The sequence below is a fragment of the Dipteris shenzhenensis genome, chromosome 13 (assembly GCF_047967505.1).
Source record: "Dipteris shenzhenensis isolate YYH24624 ecotype China chromosome 13, Dip_SZ_1.0, whole genome shotgun sequence".
In the NCBI taxonomy this organism is placed as follows: Eukaryota; Viridiplantae; Streptophyta; class Polypodiopsida; order Gleicheniales; family Dipteridaceae; genus Dipteris; species Dipteris shenzhenensis.
Genome location: NC_141608.1, coordinates 55,050,950 through 55,069,422, shown reverse-complemented (window position 1 = coordinate 55,069,422; position 18,473 = coordinate 55,050,950). Strand labels below are relative to the sequence as shown.

At 45.9% G+C, this 18,473-nt stretch overlaps 1 protein-coding gene across 2 annotated transcripts in view; it reads right to left on the bottom strand.

Annotated features, from left to right (window-relative positions):
* Positions 1-3,548: 3,548 nt before the first annotated feature.
* LOC147895606 (uncharacterized) overlaps positions 3,549-18,473 on the bottom strand; it is a 104,438-nt gene continuing 89,513 nt past the window's right edge. For both annotated transcript variants that reach the window (XM_087383543.1, XM_087383546.1), the window contains one exon: positions 3,549-3,890. In XM_087383543.1, coding sequence (XP_087239669.1) covers positions 3,782-3,890 — 109 coding nt within the window. In that variant the 3' untranslated portion in view covers positions 3,549-3,781. The remainder of the gene's footprint in view (positions 3,891-18,473) is intronic.

Here is an 18,473-nt window from a genome sequence, read left to right as displayed (position 1 = left end):
AGCCAATCAAAATGGCATGTAGCAATAAATACTGGATCCGGAACATTTTGGTACTTGTAGTTCCAATCCTTCAATTGTTGTTGTTAAGCTCCAAGCAGAGACTCACGTGTCAAGGGGATCATCCAACCAAGCCACGAGTGCACATAGGTAGAGGAGGGCATGCAGGTATGGGAAGACAATCAGGAAAAGGACAGCAAGGAGTAGTGGAACCAAATATGAAGAGGCAACGAGATAGAGAAACAAGTGTTGAAGGTCCCACTCCTATTCCAAAGAGAGGATAAAAGAGGCCGAGGGTCAACCCACAATTGACGCAGTTGGAAGCATGAGAAAAGTTAGATATGGATGAGAGTGGAGATGAGGATGATGAAGTTGCACACAAAGCAACCATGGAATCCATTCTTTCTGAAATTAATATAATGGGTGATATTCACGAAGAGGGTGATGATGGTTACTTGTGGGGTGGTAAGCAATACAATTTGGCATCATCGATGACTCCATAGAGTGGAATCTAGATCCTATAATTTCTCTCGTGATTCTCTCCACGCCACACATCGCACTCTCCTAGATTCTAGCTTACACACACATGGGCATACTGCCTTACATCATAGATTAGGTCACTCACACTTACACACTCTCAAGCACACTTCTAGTCCTATATTCACCATGTGAATTGATGCTATCCCCCTTTACATTTAGTCCTCTTGAGTTTGATTTACAAACACCCCCTCTCAAACTCAGGATGTACAATAGTTTAGGCATGATGTGACTTGGTATCCATGACCAACACACGGACTTGGTTTCTCAGAGGTATGGAAGCTGTAGAACACTTGGGTCAGAGGTTTAGCCCTGAATTACATTGAGTTACCTTTGGGATTGATAGAAAATATCAAGACAAGTTTAATGTGCCAGGGTTACATCTTTATTCAAAATAAACGTTCATCATAAAAAGAAGTTGAAGGAGATTTAGAGCCCCCCTTCATCTTCACTTCCATGCTTAGATTCTGGTGTTCTTCCTCTTGATGCTCTTGGTCTTCCTTTTCATCCTGTTCTTAGGATCCGTGGGATAATCCTAAGATGAACCTTGTGATGATTTTATGTCATGGTTCCGATTCAAAGTAGCACTCGTTGACCACCCTCATGATCCACTCGAGGATCTTGGAGGGGACTTGTTTGATGAAATTTATCAGTTTTAGTGTTAAGGCAATAATGAGGAGCACTTTTGGGTCACTTGGGTTTCTCTGGTATCAGTTTGCCTTGGATTCATGATCTTTGTGACTATCCTAGAAATGATCCAAACTGATACTGAAGTGGAATGGTCATTGGGTTTGTTGTTGTGTGCGGGTGATGTGTTGACTCTCAGTTAAAGATCCTTGAAATTTGTTTTCAACCCAATTAGTTGGTTCCTTAATCAGTTTCAGGTGTAAAGGAGCGTGGGCAAAAACCTAAAATTGATCAACATGGTGCTATAACATTAGGTTAGAATCCGTGTAAGGACCTTGAGATGAGCTCTAGAAGTGATAAAAAAAGTCTCAACACTGTTAAGAGGTAGAAAAGATACAAAACGGGTAGTTTGGTGGTCATGATCCACATGAGGATCTTAACTTGGCCTGATGCTTAACTGAAAAGAGTACAAAGATGAAAAAATGCCTTAGGAAATCCACAATTGAAACTTGGTGACAATTCAGATACAATCAAAAGCTATCAAAATATCTTGAATTCCAGACTATTTTTGGCTAATGTCAGAGAGGTAGGTGGATGCCAGGATGGAACAAGTTATAGGTCATTGTGTTAGCTTGTATGTGAACATAGGTGTAAGGTTGTACATGAACATAGGATCCACATCATGATCTTCAAGGTCTTTCCAAAGATCTTGGCAAGATCTTTGTGACTCTTTCTTTGACAGACTTTCAACTCGAGAATCGACTAAAATTCAAATTTTCTTACAAATTTTAAATCTGTAATGTTTTTTTCAACAACTACACTACCTAAACTAAGTGCCTAGAGCGAGAAAATACAAAAAGAAAACCCAAAATGAATTTTCCAAATATGTCACAAACATTTCTCTTGAATACCTTCCATGTTCAATATTTGGAGATTTGTATGAAACAAAATTAGTACAATTCACTTAGCAATCACACCAACTGACTATACAATCGTTTCCAACACAAAAATAACAAAAAATAGCCACAAATCCACTCAAAATGGCTCCTAGAACTCCACAACTAGCCATCATTTTCTAGACAAATTAATGGTGGGCAATGGGTAGATTACAATGCATAGTAAGCTACATGCCTTGGTTCCCGGCAACGATACCAAAAATGTTAAGTTGGGACTCAATTATCATGGGGAACATGAGCAATGGGCTTGCAAAGAGGTCCCTTTGCATCAACTCTCTTGTTGAGAGTAACGACACCAATCAATGGTCAAGAGCGTTAAACTTGCTCCTAGTTCTTACTCATCTAGACTTCCATGAGATGAGGTTGAATGGAAAGAAGAGGAGAAGAGAGAGGACCATAGCATGAGCATGGTGAATCATGAATAGATCGTAGATGTGGCACATGTAGAAGGGAGTAGATAACAACAAGAGCACATCTACAAAGCAAGAGACATAGGTGAAGGGAAGCTTGATGCTCAATCTCCTTGCCTTGAGCTCGTGTTGCTTCCTCTCCCATGCATGAGTAATTCTACTATGGATATAATCGCTGTCGCTCGTATGATTGTCAGCCTCTCTTTCTGAATAGACTTGAAGATTGGTAATTCCCATAACATTTGAAACCATGCAATAACAATGAGCAGAATATGGTACAAATAAATTCACATGATCAACACACAGTAAAGATTATGCAGTGTACCTTTACTTACTTCATATGCAAATTCTGCCCCACAGGGGAGGTGGAAAATGCCTAAGATGCTGACCATATGCACACATCAAAGGAAGCTGTGATGAAAAAAAGGAAACCTGAAAAATCTATTAGAGCAACAAGCTACTCCACAACCGAGTACTTGAACTAGCACACAAGCTGGCTCAACAAGTACTAGTTATAGATCACTATTTGTTGATAGCGGTCGCCAGTCCCATAGATCCTGAAAGACTCTTAATATATCATATAATATCATATCCTCTCTCTCTCTCTCTCTCTCTATATATATATATATATATATATAAGATCTTACTCTCCATGCGCCACATATCTCGTGATGCATGCTAGGATATAATCGCTGTCGCTCGTATGATTGTCAGCCTCTCTTTCTGAATAGACTTGAAGATTGGTAATTCCCATAACATTTGAAACCATGCAATAACAATGAGCAGAATATGGTACAAATAAATTCACATGATCAACACACAGTAAAGATTATGCAGTGTACCTTTACTCACTTCATAATAAAAACCATTCTTCTATCACCCTTTGCATGCACCTGTATAAAGTTCTCCAGGACCTTCTATTGCCAAAACAGATGTACAAACGTCAAGCAGATTGTTATCAAAGCAAAAAACATACTCCCCCTTCTTGTGCAGCTGCTGACACAAACAGAAATGAACCAGGTTCAGGTGGAATGGAACACCCAACACTTTGCATCAGGTGGATGTGCCTATAATAAGCAACATAAATGGGCTCGAAATGTCTACTTTTGGGTTACTTTGATACAGTAAAAGAGAAACTTTACTCAACTTACTACTTATGAGCTAGCTTGCACAACCTAAATTAACATTTTATTAGTCCCAAGATGTAAGAGGGGGAACTCTTCAGTAAATATTGGTCTCTATGCTGAAGATTACTCATAATCGTGACCCGCCATCAACATCATCATCAGCAAGGTCTTGCTCGTTCGCTTGTTTAATCCTCTTTCCATCCCTGGATTGTGTCCGACCACGCTTTTGTTTACCCCTGAAGCAAGAAAATATGATTTCGTCAATGATACTAAGTATACCATCTTCCTGAGCTCATCCCAAAATATTACGCATGTCTCTTTCTTCCTCAAAGATCATTATACTATATAAACCTTCAGCATCTCGTATTGAGTTCGTTTTTCGTTTTCAGTGGCATGAAGGTCCAGTTGAATCTATATACATCTCCCTCCCTGCAGACCTTATTATATACATCTCTATCTCTAAGTGCATACATGTATATTTGTGTACATGCACCCACATAGAGTCTTTGGTGATCCCCCCATTGCCAAATATCCTTTCTTCAAGGGCATCTTTATGCCAATTGTTGTTCGATTGTTTTGAAGGTCCAGCCTCTGGAGTATCCTACTTACTTGTCATACAACGAAAATTTTCTGATTTTGTAACTACATCTCCCTTTACTGACAAATGCCTCTTGTAATATGATAGCAAATGGATTCCAACCCAAAAAAAAATTGTGTAAAATTAAACAAAAGAATCAGCTAATATGCAAAGAAATTAACCTTACAGAAAAAGTACACAACTTCAATTGAGGAAAATCTCCACCTGGGTTTAAAACAGGCTTTATGCCCAAATACTTCACAGGCAATAAGCAGCTCTTAATAGTGCAACTTCAGAAGGTCCTCTAGAGAAAGATACTCTGTTGCTTTGCTTCTTTAATGACTTCAGAAAAACCGCTGAAAGAACAAGATTGAAACTCTCGAAACTTGTACAAGGGATCAGGTGGAGGCTCTGCTCACCAGGTGTAAGACCGTGATTGAGTTTACCGTTCCACGTGACCAGGAGGATGGGGAAAAAAGGCCACAGGGGCCAGGAAATAGGCTGGCAGAAAAGATGCCTAAGTGACCTGCATAAAGGAAGAAAAAGGGGGATAGAAGGTAGGCCTATAACCCCAGCTAAAGGCCAGCCAAAACTGGTTGATAGCCAAGTCAAGCCCAGGGCTGGTCAGGTCTGCCCTATTCACAAACCATGACTGGTCAGCCCAGGTAGTACTTGGCCAACCAAGGGGCTGATTGGCCACTCCCTTAAGCCCTATAAGAGGGGCCTTTGCTGCCCATCGTCATTTTAAACACATCATCTGACAGAGTTCATCTGCTGCCACTCCTGCCATGTTTCCTTCACAGTGCTGCTGCAGCAGCCTCATTCCAAAATGTGTTGAAGGCCAATTTCACGTGTGTCCTTGCCACTTGTTGGAAGGTTTGGTGGACAGAAACAGGGTCAGACCTAGTGGAGCACCCTCTTCTTGTTCTTTGCGGAGGCGATGGCCTACTCCCTCCGTGCCCCTACTACATGTTTACAAGGAGTTCATCTTCTGGTTTGAGATGTGACAGAACTCCTTGACTTGTAGTATGCAGACGACACAACTCTCTACATGCAAGATGATGACAGCATGCTCGAGAGGGCACGATTGGCCTTGGATACCTTTTGTTGCGCATCAAGCGCAAAAAGCAGCTAACATAAGTTAGTTTGTTTTCTCACAGACCTGGGTGTTACCCCAAAGTGGGGGGTCCAATTAGTGCATTTGAACAGAACTCTTGCACATGATTTTAGTCTTTGCAAAGACCCCTCCCCCTGGCCCATTACTCTGGATGGGCCTGCCTCCTGACAAATGCTGCTCGAATCTGCTGAAGCCTGTGTCACCTGCTCCGCCAAGTCACCACAAACATCCCACTCCCTATCCCACAGATCCACTATATGGCTATGAACCTCCACTCCAAAAGAGAAAGAATCCAGGATCCTGCAAGAACCGAGGCTATGGAATGAGCTGCCTCGTCTAGAGTCATGATCACACGACTATGATCTGACACTATCGTCCCAGGCACCACCCCGGACTATCCACCTTTGCCAACTGCCCACTTGTTGACTTAGTAACGATCCAACTGCTCCAACAATCTACCCCCTTCCCGCCACAAGCCCCAAGAAAAATCTACACTCCCTGGCCATATGCTAAAAGAAGGCTCTCTCCAACTGTCCCTCCCTCCTACTGCAAAGAGGAAGGACTCCCACGTAGTCTGCTCCACGTGCGCAATGCCAGCTAACTCTGAACCCCTGCCTTGCTGATCCTCCAATGTCTAGAGATTGTTGAAGTCACCTCCAATAATCCATGAATCCACCTCAGGGGCCGAATCTGCCAATGTCTGCCAGAAGGAAGTCCTCCGCCGAAGATCTGTAGGTGCGTATATAATGAGGATCCCAATCCTGGAACCCTTTGTCTCTATGCCGACCCAAAGCGCTCACCCAGGAACCAAGGTACCATGTCGACATCGTCGATGGAATCCCTGCAAACAAACAAAGACGCTTTTGTGAAGGTTTAGAGGGGAGGGTCTGACTCATCCAAATCGTTCCCTAAAACCTTCAGCAGTGGAGTAAGCCCCTTCATGCCATGAGTGTACGCCTTCTCAAGCCAACTCGAGATCTCACCCAAGGATATGCCATTGAAGCCCCTGAGCTTCGCTCCCGTACAAGGCCAAACATACTGTAGATATATTCAATGAAGCGAAGGCCAAACGATCACCGTAAGGCAAAACCACTTGGCGTTGCGGTGCCACCTCAAGCGAACATCACCTGCCTGAAACTGTTGCCTAAGTAACTCTCCAGCCATGGTGCCAATCCATCCCTGTACTTGCTCCTAAACAATTCTAATGGCACCACAACGAGCGCACATTAATTGTTAGCCTTGCATGCATCATTAAAAATAATAAACTTGAATAATCCTAGTCATAGTGGGCGTCCCCACACACATATATGTGCACATATTATTATTAATTACTTGGTTGACCCAAAGTCAACCCACTTTGACCGAGGTCAAACCTCTTTGACCGAGGTCAATCCCTTTGACCGAAGTCACACCGAGTTTTTGGATGATGTAATATCAATCCCTTGGGCCGGTTCCCATTAACTTTTCCGGATTTTTGGATTAAACCACTTGGGCCGGGTCCCATTCTTTATTCTTCTGGATTTCCTGAAATTTCAACCACTAGGGTCCAGTGCCCCTTTTTATTTTCCTCTCCGGATTTCTGGAATCAAACTACTTGGGTCCGGGTTCCATTCCTTTTTCTTCTGGATTTTCTGGAATTTAAACCACTTGGGTCCAGTGCCCCACTTCTTGGAATCCTCCAAGTCATTAACTTTGACCGGGTCACTAGCACATTAAATGTGCTTCTTGGGAATCCTCCCCTTTTATACTTAGAATCCTCTAAGTCTTTCGGAATCCTCCGAGTTCTCTGACTTTAATTAAATCGTTAATTAAAAGTCAATATAACTTTGACCATTAAAAATATTCTTTGACGAAAGTCAAATTTAGTCAAAACTTGGTTAAACCACTTTATTAACCTTGGGATATCAATAAATGGTGACAGGTACCTCCTCTCCTGCTTAGGTGCTGACAACTAGTGGGGTGGAGGGGGTACTTTGCACATCTTGTAGGGTTGCAATCACTGGCTCCTCTACAGGGGAGCTGGGTGGGGAGGGGGTGGGGGTGGTTGGGGAGGGGGCTGAGGGGAGCGGGGAGAGAAGCTCCGACTACGTCTACTACACTCCACCTCCTCATCAACCTCTAAAGGCTTGCTTTTCTATTTGTTCTTCTTTTACTTTTTTCCTAAAACCTTCATCCATCCCTCGCCATCCGGGTGGGGCAGTCTTTTGGCGGGTTGCGCCCTGTGCTGTCGACTTCGAATGGCTAGGAAGAGGGGGCTCTGTTCTAATGAAGCGAGGATATGATCGTGCCTAGCGCCCAAATCCATGGCACCTCAAGCACTGATCGAGAAGTCTTATGACGAGAAGACTCTGAGAAATAGCCCTCGCAGCATTCACTATCTCTAGCTCCGAAGGCAAACTAGAGGGATCAAGCAACGAACTCAACGGACACTTGCGGCAGCCACTACATCTGCCAAAGTATCCTACATGACCCACCCAAAGTGTGCCCCCCAATTCCTAACAATGGGGCGAAGCTCGGCCGCCAAGCCAGGAAAATGGAGGGTGATTTGTGGAAACAAGAATCGAAGTCATCGGCACTGAATCCCCTGTATCCAATGACACGCCCATACACCGAAGTACCTATGGAGTCTGTGGCGCCTCTCCTCAACATGATAACCTGTTGCTTTGTCAAAGTAACTTGATAGGCTTTGGAAGAGGAGGGGATCCTATCGGGCCACGGGCTCCCAGCTTGAAGCCACCATATCGAAGGGACAAACTAAAAGCTCACACAAATTGGGAAATTGGTGTCCATGTGTTCGGTATGCTGACATTGTATAAGGGGCGAATTGCTGCTCGAGCTTGAGCACTGACTTGAATGTCTTTGAACTCAATCCAGGTGAAGGGAGGCTTTGCAATCATGTTAGATCCTTTAAAAATTCCATCCGCACCGTTGACTATTCCCTCAAAGGTGACGAGATTTCCAGTGCAAATTTTGATTATCATACCTAGTTTCAATACTTCATAATGTTAACATGAGCTGCTATTGTGAGCTCGCTCCCGCTCCCCCTTCCATCTACCTCCCCTCTCTCTCGCATGAGCTCACCTCACCAGAGCCTCGCCTTCCTCATTGTCGCCTTCCCCCCTTGCTTCCTCCTTGTTGCGCCTATAGCGCGGCTTGCTCCGCAACCTGTACACAGCCACATGACCTGCTCACATTTTCTGCGACTCGTCCCTATGCTCACCCACAGCTTGTTCGCGCCTCGCCTTTGCCTTGCTTTCGTGCGTGACCTGCTCGTGAGCCTGTGCATTCTTGAGTAGCTTTATGGGCATCGTGAGTGTGAGTTGTGTCTCACTTGGCTCTTGAGCGTGGGCAGCATCCCCTTTCCTTCCGCCATCGCCTCCTCCCTGGGTTGAGCCATCTGCATCTTTGTTCCCTCTCCTCACGGCTTCGACCCCTGAATTTCAAATTGGGAAGAATCACTTGAAGACTATCAGCCATCAACAATTCCCACCACAACTGACCGTTGCACGAACGGTGCACAGATCACAAGGACTCTCAATGGACTCTCTTGCATTTGACACTAAAGGTATTAGAACTCATGGACTTCTTTACACTGCACTATCACGCATTTGCGATCCAATAAACCTCTACACTTAGCACCAATACAACAAAATAATATTAAAATTGACACCAAGAAATTGCACAACTGACCACAACCTACCAATGGCTGCTCGACCAGTCCAACTTGGAAAAAACCTACCGAAGCACTACAATGATACAAAGCCTTAACACAAGGTCTTTTCCATGCCACCAGAAGACATTATTCAATGCAATAGTATGCTTGGCGCAACAATATTATGCCTGCAAGAACTCCACACTGCACCGACTTCAAGAGTTGACATTCCCAGATTTCACTGTGCAAACACAAACACTGGTTTCAACATAGCAACCTTCGACAAACCAACTCTACAACTGCTACACACAGAAAGTTCATACACACGAGGGTGTGAAGCGCAAATTTGATTATTCCATAAATCATTGGAAGAAGATAAAAGATGGAATAGTAAGGCACTAAATTTCCTCGTACGAGGTTTGGAAATGGAAGACACACCAATGTCAGATACTGAAACCCTTTTCACTAAAATGGGCGTCAACCTCACGTGTGAATCCGCATGGAGAGTGGGCAAAGTAGAGCTTCCCAACCGTCCACTAGTAATGAAATTACGGACAGCCACAGATAGATCTACTCTCCTCAGCATGCGGGCTGTACTGAAGGGCACAAAGATCTATCTCAATGATGACCTCACCCTACTACAACAGGAACATAAGCGGAAAGGCCTAAAGAAAAAGATGGCAGCTAGAGAAGCTGGAAAATGGGCCATTTATCGAGATGGTAGAGTTATCATTCCAGAAAAAATTGACAAGAGTGAATAATTGAGGAGAAAGAGAATGTTGAATTATGACAGTGTCAGAACACGGGGATAAATGCATGTAGCAAATTCAGAATTGCTGTGTGGAATTGTAATGGCACTCTATGGTCTGATCCAGGTGGTTTCAATGAGACTTTTACTAACAGGGATATTATAACAACACGGTCAGCTTCATTTCATCAATTACAGACAGGAATCATCACAATCTGCAGCACGACCATTTCTTTTTCTTTACTGTTTCATTTCCTCAGTTTCCTGCTCAAGCATACATGTGAAAGGTACACCACACCCCGATTAGGATCCAGGGCAACTGCATCTCTGGATCCCCCCTTTCGGGTTTGTATTAATTGCAAGGAAGTTCAAGTACAAAGTTCCTGCTGTACCAATCTGTAGCAATCCACAAAAACTAGACTCCTTTCTTTACAAAAGTTGGACTTACATGCTTTCCACATGGTGGAGGGAGTAGTACAGTGGATTACTTGATGGGTCCCCTCTCATTTATGTCACGAGTTCAAGATTTTTATGTGCCCCCTTCCCCCTATCGGAGCTGATCATTCCTATCTATCTTTTACTACACCAACCCCACACGCAGCCCTCCACATGCAGCCCCGTACACATGTCCACTTTGATCATGCACTTGACCATGTCTATGACAGCCACCTCACCCAAGGGATTGATATGCTCAGCACAAAGACAGACCTTGGCCGTGCATCAGATGCCCTTGTCACAGTGATACACGAGGCTGCCACTAGCTCCTTTCCCACCACCAAGTCTTCTACACACGCTCGTACTGGGACTATGCTGCAGCACCCCTGGTTTGATGATGAATGCAGAGAACTGAGGTCTCACTTGATACGCCAATGAGCATTGGGCCACATGTTGACATAGGAGGCACAAAAGATTACGACACATGACCCGCTATAAGCGAGGAACCTTTACAGCACACAGAGTAGAAGAGGTGATCCGTTCTTTTCGTGGAGGAGATCCCACGTTTGGGTGGAGCCTATTGTCAGAGGGAAAGCTACCTATCCCTATCACAGATCCAGAGGTTTGGTATAGATATGCATGTTCACTATACGATGTACCAAATCAGACTCCACCTGATATGTCATCCATTCCCCGCCCCACCACCTGTCAGTTACTCACTACACAGAATGTTTGTGAAGCACTTGGCCGGCTTCATAACCAGAGAGCACAGGATCATGAAGGACTGCGTACACAGCATTTTGCACATGGACATGCAATACTAGCACTGATGTTTAATCATGCTGTATGCCATGGCTTCCCACCCAGTTGGAGTACCTCCACCATTATACCCATATACAAGGCAAGTGACTCCATGGCCCCAGAGAACTCCCACACACTAATAATTGGTCATACATTGGCCAAGATATATGGATCGGTTCTAGAGAGGCAGCTCAGCACCTACACTAAGGCACACGGTTTACGGGCCATTGGACAAGCTAGCTTTCACAGACAACATTCCACCCTCGACCACATTTTCACTCTCAGAGCAGTCATTGAGGAGGCGAGGTCGCGACGTCAAAAGGTCTATGCTTGCTTTGTGGATTTCACAAAGGCTTTCGACACTGTCCCACGCTCTCGCTTGATCAGACGTCTGCAAGAGATGCATATACCATACAGTATTATTTGGGGAGTCATGTGCCTATATGAGTCTGTTTGAGGTAGAGTCCGTGCCCCAGGAGGCCTGTCAGGCTAGATAGAGAGCACTATTGGAGTTAAGCATGGCTGCCCACTCTCACCGACTCTCTTTGGCCTCTACATCGACGAGATTACCTCTTTCATTGACCGGCTTGGCGGTGAGGGATCACTTTTGACTAATGTGATGATACAGATCCTACTATATGCAGATGACATTATTCTCCTATCATCTTCAGCAGAGGGCTTACAGAGACACTTGGAGGAGTTTTGCCTCGATCGGGATCTGTCTGTTAATCTTGGGAAGACCAAGATTATGGTCTTCAATACTTCCCCTGCTACACTATTGAGATTATCACAGCCCACCAGTCCCTTCCTATACCGAGGCCAACCAGTTGAGATTGTACAATCCTACACATACCTGGGAGTAGTGTTCACAGGGCCACTTTTCAGCATGACTCAGGCAGCTAGAGCTCGGCTCACTTGAGGACAGGAATCTTCAAGATGACTCAGGCAGCTAGGGCTCGCCTCACTTGAGGACAGGAAGCTCTAGCACGACTAGAGAGACGATGTTTCCAGGCACATTTCCAGGATCCACCTACGAAGGGCTGGCTTTTTGATACCCTAGTCAGACGTACGCAGCACCTTTCTGGGCATGTGATATTTCAGTGACAGTATGGGCCAGATTCGAGCGGCTTCAAGTCATCATGGGCTCTAGGATGATTCGTAGTAAGCCCTCAGTTCCCCACCAATTCATTCAGGCCGAGTTTGCTATGGCACCGCTATAGATAGATGCCCTCTTTCAGACTGTTACCTTCCTTCACAGAGTCCACAGCCTACCTACATGGCGGCTCCCGAACATAGCACTTGTAAGACGAGGGACGGGGCTTTCCCCTGTATTGTTGCTTTCTAATCTACCACCATCATTGCCCCCATTATACCTGCACCTGTGAAATCTCTGCAACATCGTTGTAAGCACAAGCATCCATAGTTGCATGCTAGAGAAACAGTCTGCTGAATTGAAAGTACCGTTGAAATGTAGATTTTTCTCTCCCTCTCTCAACACCCGACTGAGGCCCAGAGCAACGCGCTGGCTGGACCCCCCCGAAGGTTTTTATTCCACTCGAAAACTCAGTTCAATTACAAAGTAGCCTGTGGGAGAGCTAGATCATCCATAATGCACAAGTAGAGTTCTCTATGTGAGGATAAGTCACAATAGACATTACAATTAGAATGATATTACATGGCAATTCTCTATTGCTCAACTTTAGTCAAAGTCTATCCTTAAAGGCTAGCTAGGCTTTTAAAATTAAAGCCGTCTCTAACTAGTCTCGACCCTAGGGATGCGCGGCCCCTAGCTAGGCGCCGTCGCTTGGCACCTAAATATTGCCGGCAGCTTTCATGTACAAGAGGGTAATCCAACCCTACCTGGTACCTGCACATTTAAGCTAGCACCAATCATGGCACCCGTTAAATGTTAGCCATTCATTTGCATGCAAATAAAACAATTCTTTTGTTTGACTAATCCTAGTCACGTGTGGGCGTCCCCACTGACCACATGTGTGTACACACAACATAAAACATATACTGCTGGGTCAATCCAACCCTCATTGATCTGAATCCTCATGATCAATGTCCTTTCACCGAAGTCAACGCCGGATTCCTGGTTGACCGAAGTACAACCCTTGGGCCGGTTCCCATCTTCTACCGCGTTTCAAGCATGACCAATGTCAATCCTGTGGGCCGGTAGTCCCATGTTCTCCCGCGTTTCAAGCATGACCAATGTCAATCCTGTGGGCCGGTAGTCCAATGTTCTTCCGCGTTTCAGGCATGACCATTGTCAGTCCCCTGGGCCGGTAGTCCCATTCTTCCGGTTCTTTGGACTTAGTCCACAGGGGTTTCGGTTCCTCTTGACTCGGAATCCTCCAAGTCCTGCTTGACTAGGCCAATACTTTGACCCTGTCCATATGTTTCTCTTCCAGTTGATTAATTAAATCCATAATTAAACAACCCACTGGACTCTCGGATTCCCAAGTTAAATCCTTGTTTGGAATCAGCCCACTTTGACCATACATTTCATGCATTGACTAAAGTCAAACTTGGTCAAACTTTATTAATCAATGATTTGATTACAAGTTGGTGACATCTCCTCGGCTTCTAATCAGTTGACCTCAACTGAAAAGCCTGCTTGTAGATGTCCAAAATCTCTGGATGATCAGACAACATGTCTTCATCCATCCACTTGGCAGGCAATGCCGAATAATTTTTGAATTTTACAAGGTATCTGTACATCTGTTTGCCCTGGCGGCCCTTATGTACACTATGATACACAATCTATTCTAGTTGGAGAACCTCCTCTAACACTTCCACCTCTGGCAGATCCTCTAGAACTGGTTCTGTTGCTTCTAGTCCCTAGTACTTCTTCAGAAGACTCACATGGAATGCATTGTGAATAGTCCAATGACCTGGCAAATCCAATCTGAAGGATACTGGATTTATCTCCTCTATGACTTTGAATGGTCCATAGTACCTCGGAGATAGTTTAACATAAATCTTTTCCTTACCCTTCAGCTTGCGGAGTCTTGTCTTTTCAAATTTCAGAAGTACCCACTCTCCAATTTTGAGGTCCAATTGCCTTCTGTGTTTATTTGCAGCTTGCTTTTGCTTCAGCTGAGATCTTTCTATTGCTGTCCGCACCTGGCTGAACGCTGTCTCAAGATCTCTGACATATTCATCAGCTGCAAAAATCTCATCCTTTGTTCGAAGGATTGGCGGTACAATGACCTTTCCGTATATAACCTCAAAAGGAGCTTTTCCTGTGGAGCTATGCATCGTATTGTTGTATGCAAACTCCACTAGTGGGAGATACCTTTCCCACTCAGTTTTCTGCTCAGCCACATAACATTTTAGCAAATCCAATACTGTGGAATTTGCTATCTCGCTCTGACCGTCTGTCTGAGGATGAAATGAAGAAAAGAAATTCAACTTCGTCCCCAAATTGTCAAACAAGGCCCTCCAGAATAGACTGGTCATTCTTGGGTCACGGTCACTCACAATGGACTTAGGCATACCATGGTGCTTGAATATATGAGCAATAAACACCTTTGCCATGTGGTCTACCTTTATCATCTTCCTGACTGGAATGAAATGAGCCTGCTTACTGAAGCAGTCAATGATAGTCCATATCCCATCATTTCCAGTTCTTGACCTTGGCAATGAACTCCATTGCTATACTCTCCCATGGTGCTTCTGGCACGGGTAGAGGCATTAAAAGACCAGGTGTTTGATGCATGTCATATTTGACTTTCTGGCAAGTAAGGCATTCTGTGACAAACTGATGTAAGTCTTTCCGCATTCCTGGCTAATAAAAATATCTTTCCAGAGCTTGGGTAGTTGAGGCAATACCCCTATGTCCTGCATACGGTGGTGCATGACATTCATCCATTATTTTCTATCTCATGCCTCTAGTTATGCGTAGGCAATCATCCTTCATTAGATACCCATCTTTCATTGAATACTGACTGCTAGACTGCCCATCAAGCATTTGCTGATAAACTACTCCAAAGTCTGGATCTTGTGCATACTGGGACTGCATGTCCTATAAATCCTGGTGATAGGCAATAGTGACATTATGCACTTGGGCTCTCCTAGATAGAGCATCTGCTGCCCTATTCTGCACTCCTGGCACATAGATAATCTGGAAGTGAAACATGGACAGCAAATTTGCCCACTTGAAGTGCTTCTCAGATAACTTTGTCTGTGTCAAGAAGTAACGTAAGCTCTGGTGATCCGTCTTCACAATAAAATCAGTTCCCAACAAATAATGTTTCCAGTTGGTGAGAGTGTGGATCACAGCTAATAGTTCTTTCTCATAGACCACCAAATGAAGCTCTGCATCACGGAGCCTTCTGCTCTCATATGCAACCACATGCCCATCCTGTTGGAGCACTGCTCCAATGCTGTCCCCACATGCATCACACTCGACCACGAAGGGCTTATATAAATCAGGAACCACAAGTACTGGTCCTGTCATAAGCTTCTCTTTCAGTTGCTTGAAAGTAGCTTTCTGGCTCTCTCCCCAAACAAAAGTGGCATTCTTCTTTGTCAGATCATGAAGAGGAGCAGCTAAGGCTGCGAAATGCCGTATGAATCTGCGATAGTAGGAGCATAAGCCCAAGAAGCTTTGTACCTCGTGCAATGAACGCAGCTCTGGCCAATCTCTGATGGCCTGTATTTTAGCAGGGTTCATTCTGACTCCCTCCCTAGAAATAATGTGTCCCAGATAATGAAACTCGTCCAAGAAGAATTCACTCTTCTTTCCATTGATGAAGAGCTGATTTTTATGCAGCTCTTCGAATACCAAGGCCAGATGTTGTTTATGTTCCTCCAGTGACGTAGAGAAGACAATGATGTCGTCAAAGAAGGTACCAGTAAAATGTCTATACGGCCTGAATATTCGATCCATCATCCTATTGAAAGTGGCAAGGGCATTTGTCAACCCAAATGGCATCACTATATATTTATACAGTCCAAAGGTAGTCCTGAAGGCTGTCTTATACACATCCTGTGGCTGTATCCTTATCTGATGATAACCACTTTTCGAATCTATCCTGCTAAAAATAGTGGCACCACCCAATTTGTCCAAGACATCATCAATGCATGGAATGGGGAACCTGTTCTTGATGGTCATCTTGTTCAGGGTGCGATAATCCACGCACATCCTGAACGAACCATCTTTCTTCTGTACTAACAGTACAGGTGAGCAAAAAGGTGAGGAGCTGGGCTGTATTAACCCTTTGGACAGCAAGTCCTGAACCTGGTTCATTATCTCCTTCCTCTGCGTGGCACTGACCCTGTATGGTGGCCTATTAGGCGGCTCACTCCCTAGCACTAGATCTATCATGTGATCCTCTGGCCTCTCTAGGGGTAGCTGTTCTGGTAGTGCCTCCGAAAAACAATCTTTGAATTTATTTAAAAATTGAAAATTGCTTTCATTGTGTACATTAAAATCAGCAGACATATCTAGGATTGTGTCCCTGACAAAAACCATGTACGCAGAAATTGCTGATTTTTTTCGCGAAAAACAGTGCTGATTATATTACTTCGAGAACAAGAATACAAGGGCAGCCTGACGGCTGAAAAAAGGGGGGCTGTTGTCACAAATCGGACGTAGCCCTATACAGAATCAAAAGTGACCTCTCACGGAGGAATCAACCGGGTATGGGGGAATAACCAGAGGGGCGGGGAGTAACGCCACTGTATGCCCTGCGAAGTGTGCTCGAAGAAGAGGTCCTAGACATCCCAGTCGCGAAGAAAGCATCTCCGCTTCTCCCGGCCGGCCCGAGAATCTCCTTGGATCTGGTCCCATTGGCCGCTGAGTGTGTGGATGACCTCGCTCCAAATGTTGGCCATGACCTAGGCGGTCGACGGGGAGGTGTCTCCTAGGATCTGGGCGCAGCGCGAGGTCCAAATGTGCCATCCGGTGATGCTGCCAATAATCTCCCAAATAGGCTGCCTCTCCCGAGAGTCTGTGTCCACCTCGGCCATATGTTGTGGAATGCCCTCGAGAGGGCCCCAGGTCCCCTGAGTGATGAGGAAAACAGGGTCCTGAGGTCCTGCCTCGAACATCTGGTGGTGACCTGGTGCAGTGCTGCACCAGCAAAACGCGCCCCAAGTGATTAGGCCAAGCTCCGGCACTGCTCTAGTGAGGATCCCGAAAGTCCACCTCCACACTTCCTGGGCTCGTGTACAACTCCACAGGCAATGTTTTGGTGACTCCTCAGCCTCGTGACATAACTGACAAAGATCCTCCTGGCCGATCTGATGAAGCCAGCTCCCCACTGGAAGCCCCTTGTGGGCGAGAAGCCAAAGGAAGTAAGAGATCTTCCGTGGCCGCCAGCTCTCCCACAAGGCCTTCCAGAAGGCCTGAAGAAATAACCTGGAGATCCCCTGAGCATACCATCTGGGGCGCTGGGTGGGCGGTCTGCTCTGCATCCTCTCGAGAATGCTCCGGCCAAGCCTCGCGCTGTAAGCGAAGAAAGGGGTCGGCCCCTGGCCTGTCACGACCTCTGGCCATCTCCACTCTCCTAGGTCCCAGTCAAGTTCTGAGAGGGCCCGCCCCTCCCAGATCCAGAGATGCCAAAATTGAAGCTGATCCTGCTCGATGCGCGGGTCGATCTGCCAGGCCTTCCCCATGAGGCCTACAACGCGGATCCTCTGCCAAGGAAGAAGGGGATCAATCAAAGCGCCCTCTCCTGAGACGACCGTCTCCCAGGACACAGAAAAAGGTGACCGATGTATCTACCAAGCGTCCTACGACAACTAGGGGGATGCCGAGGGGGGTGAACTGACCCAGCCAGCGAGCATCTCCGAGCAAGAGGGTCTGGGCCCCCAGGGGAAGTAGCCAATGGGCAGGGATCGCCCCGTCTATCTCTGTGCGTCGCGCCTGAGCACCTCGGACACCACCTGCTGCTGCTGCTAAGGCTGCTGGCTCTAAGTGTCTGAAAGCGTCCCTCCACACTCTCAGGGATCGAGCGGGCCCCCTCGACCAACCAACCCAGGAAATGTGCGACCTCTCGCCCAGCTGAAGACCAGAGGTATCTCTAACGTGGCCGTTCCATACAAGAGGCTGGCGGTCAATCTCCTCCTGACAGCTCGGCGGAATCTGGTGCAGGCCAAGTCAAAGACGTCTCCACACAGTGAGCAGGCTGCGAATGAACGGGGAGCGGGGTCGGGTCAGCGGGGCCGAAGTAAAAATCCATCTGAAAGAAGGTGTCCACTCTACGCCTCGGCTCGGGGTACAAGAGCTGATCCCCTGCTGAAGTAACAATTTAAACGTTTGCCCCCCAGGGGTCAAACCGCGGATAACAAGCTCGCCCAGGAGGGCCTGACTCTGGAGATCTGGGTCTATAATGCCAAGGCCTCCCTCCGCCTGCGGGAGGATGACTGTCTGCCAGGCTACCCTGGCTCTGGTATCTCTGACCCCATCCCCTCCGGACCACAGGAAGTTCCGGACCATCCGCCTCAGCTGGGCCACACACGTCCGCGAAAAACACCA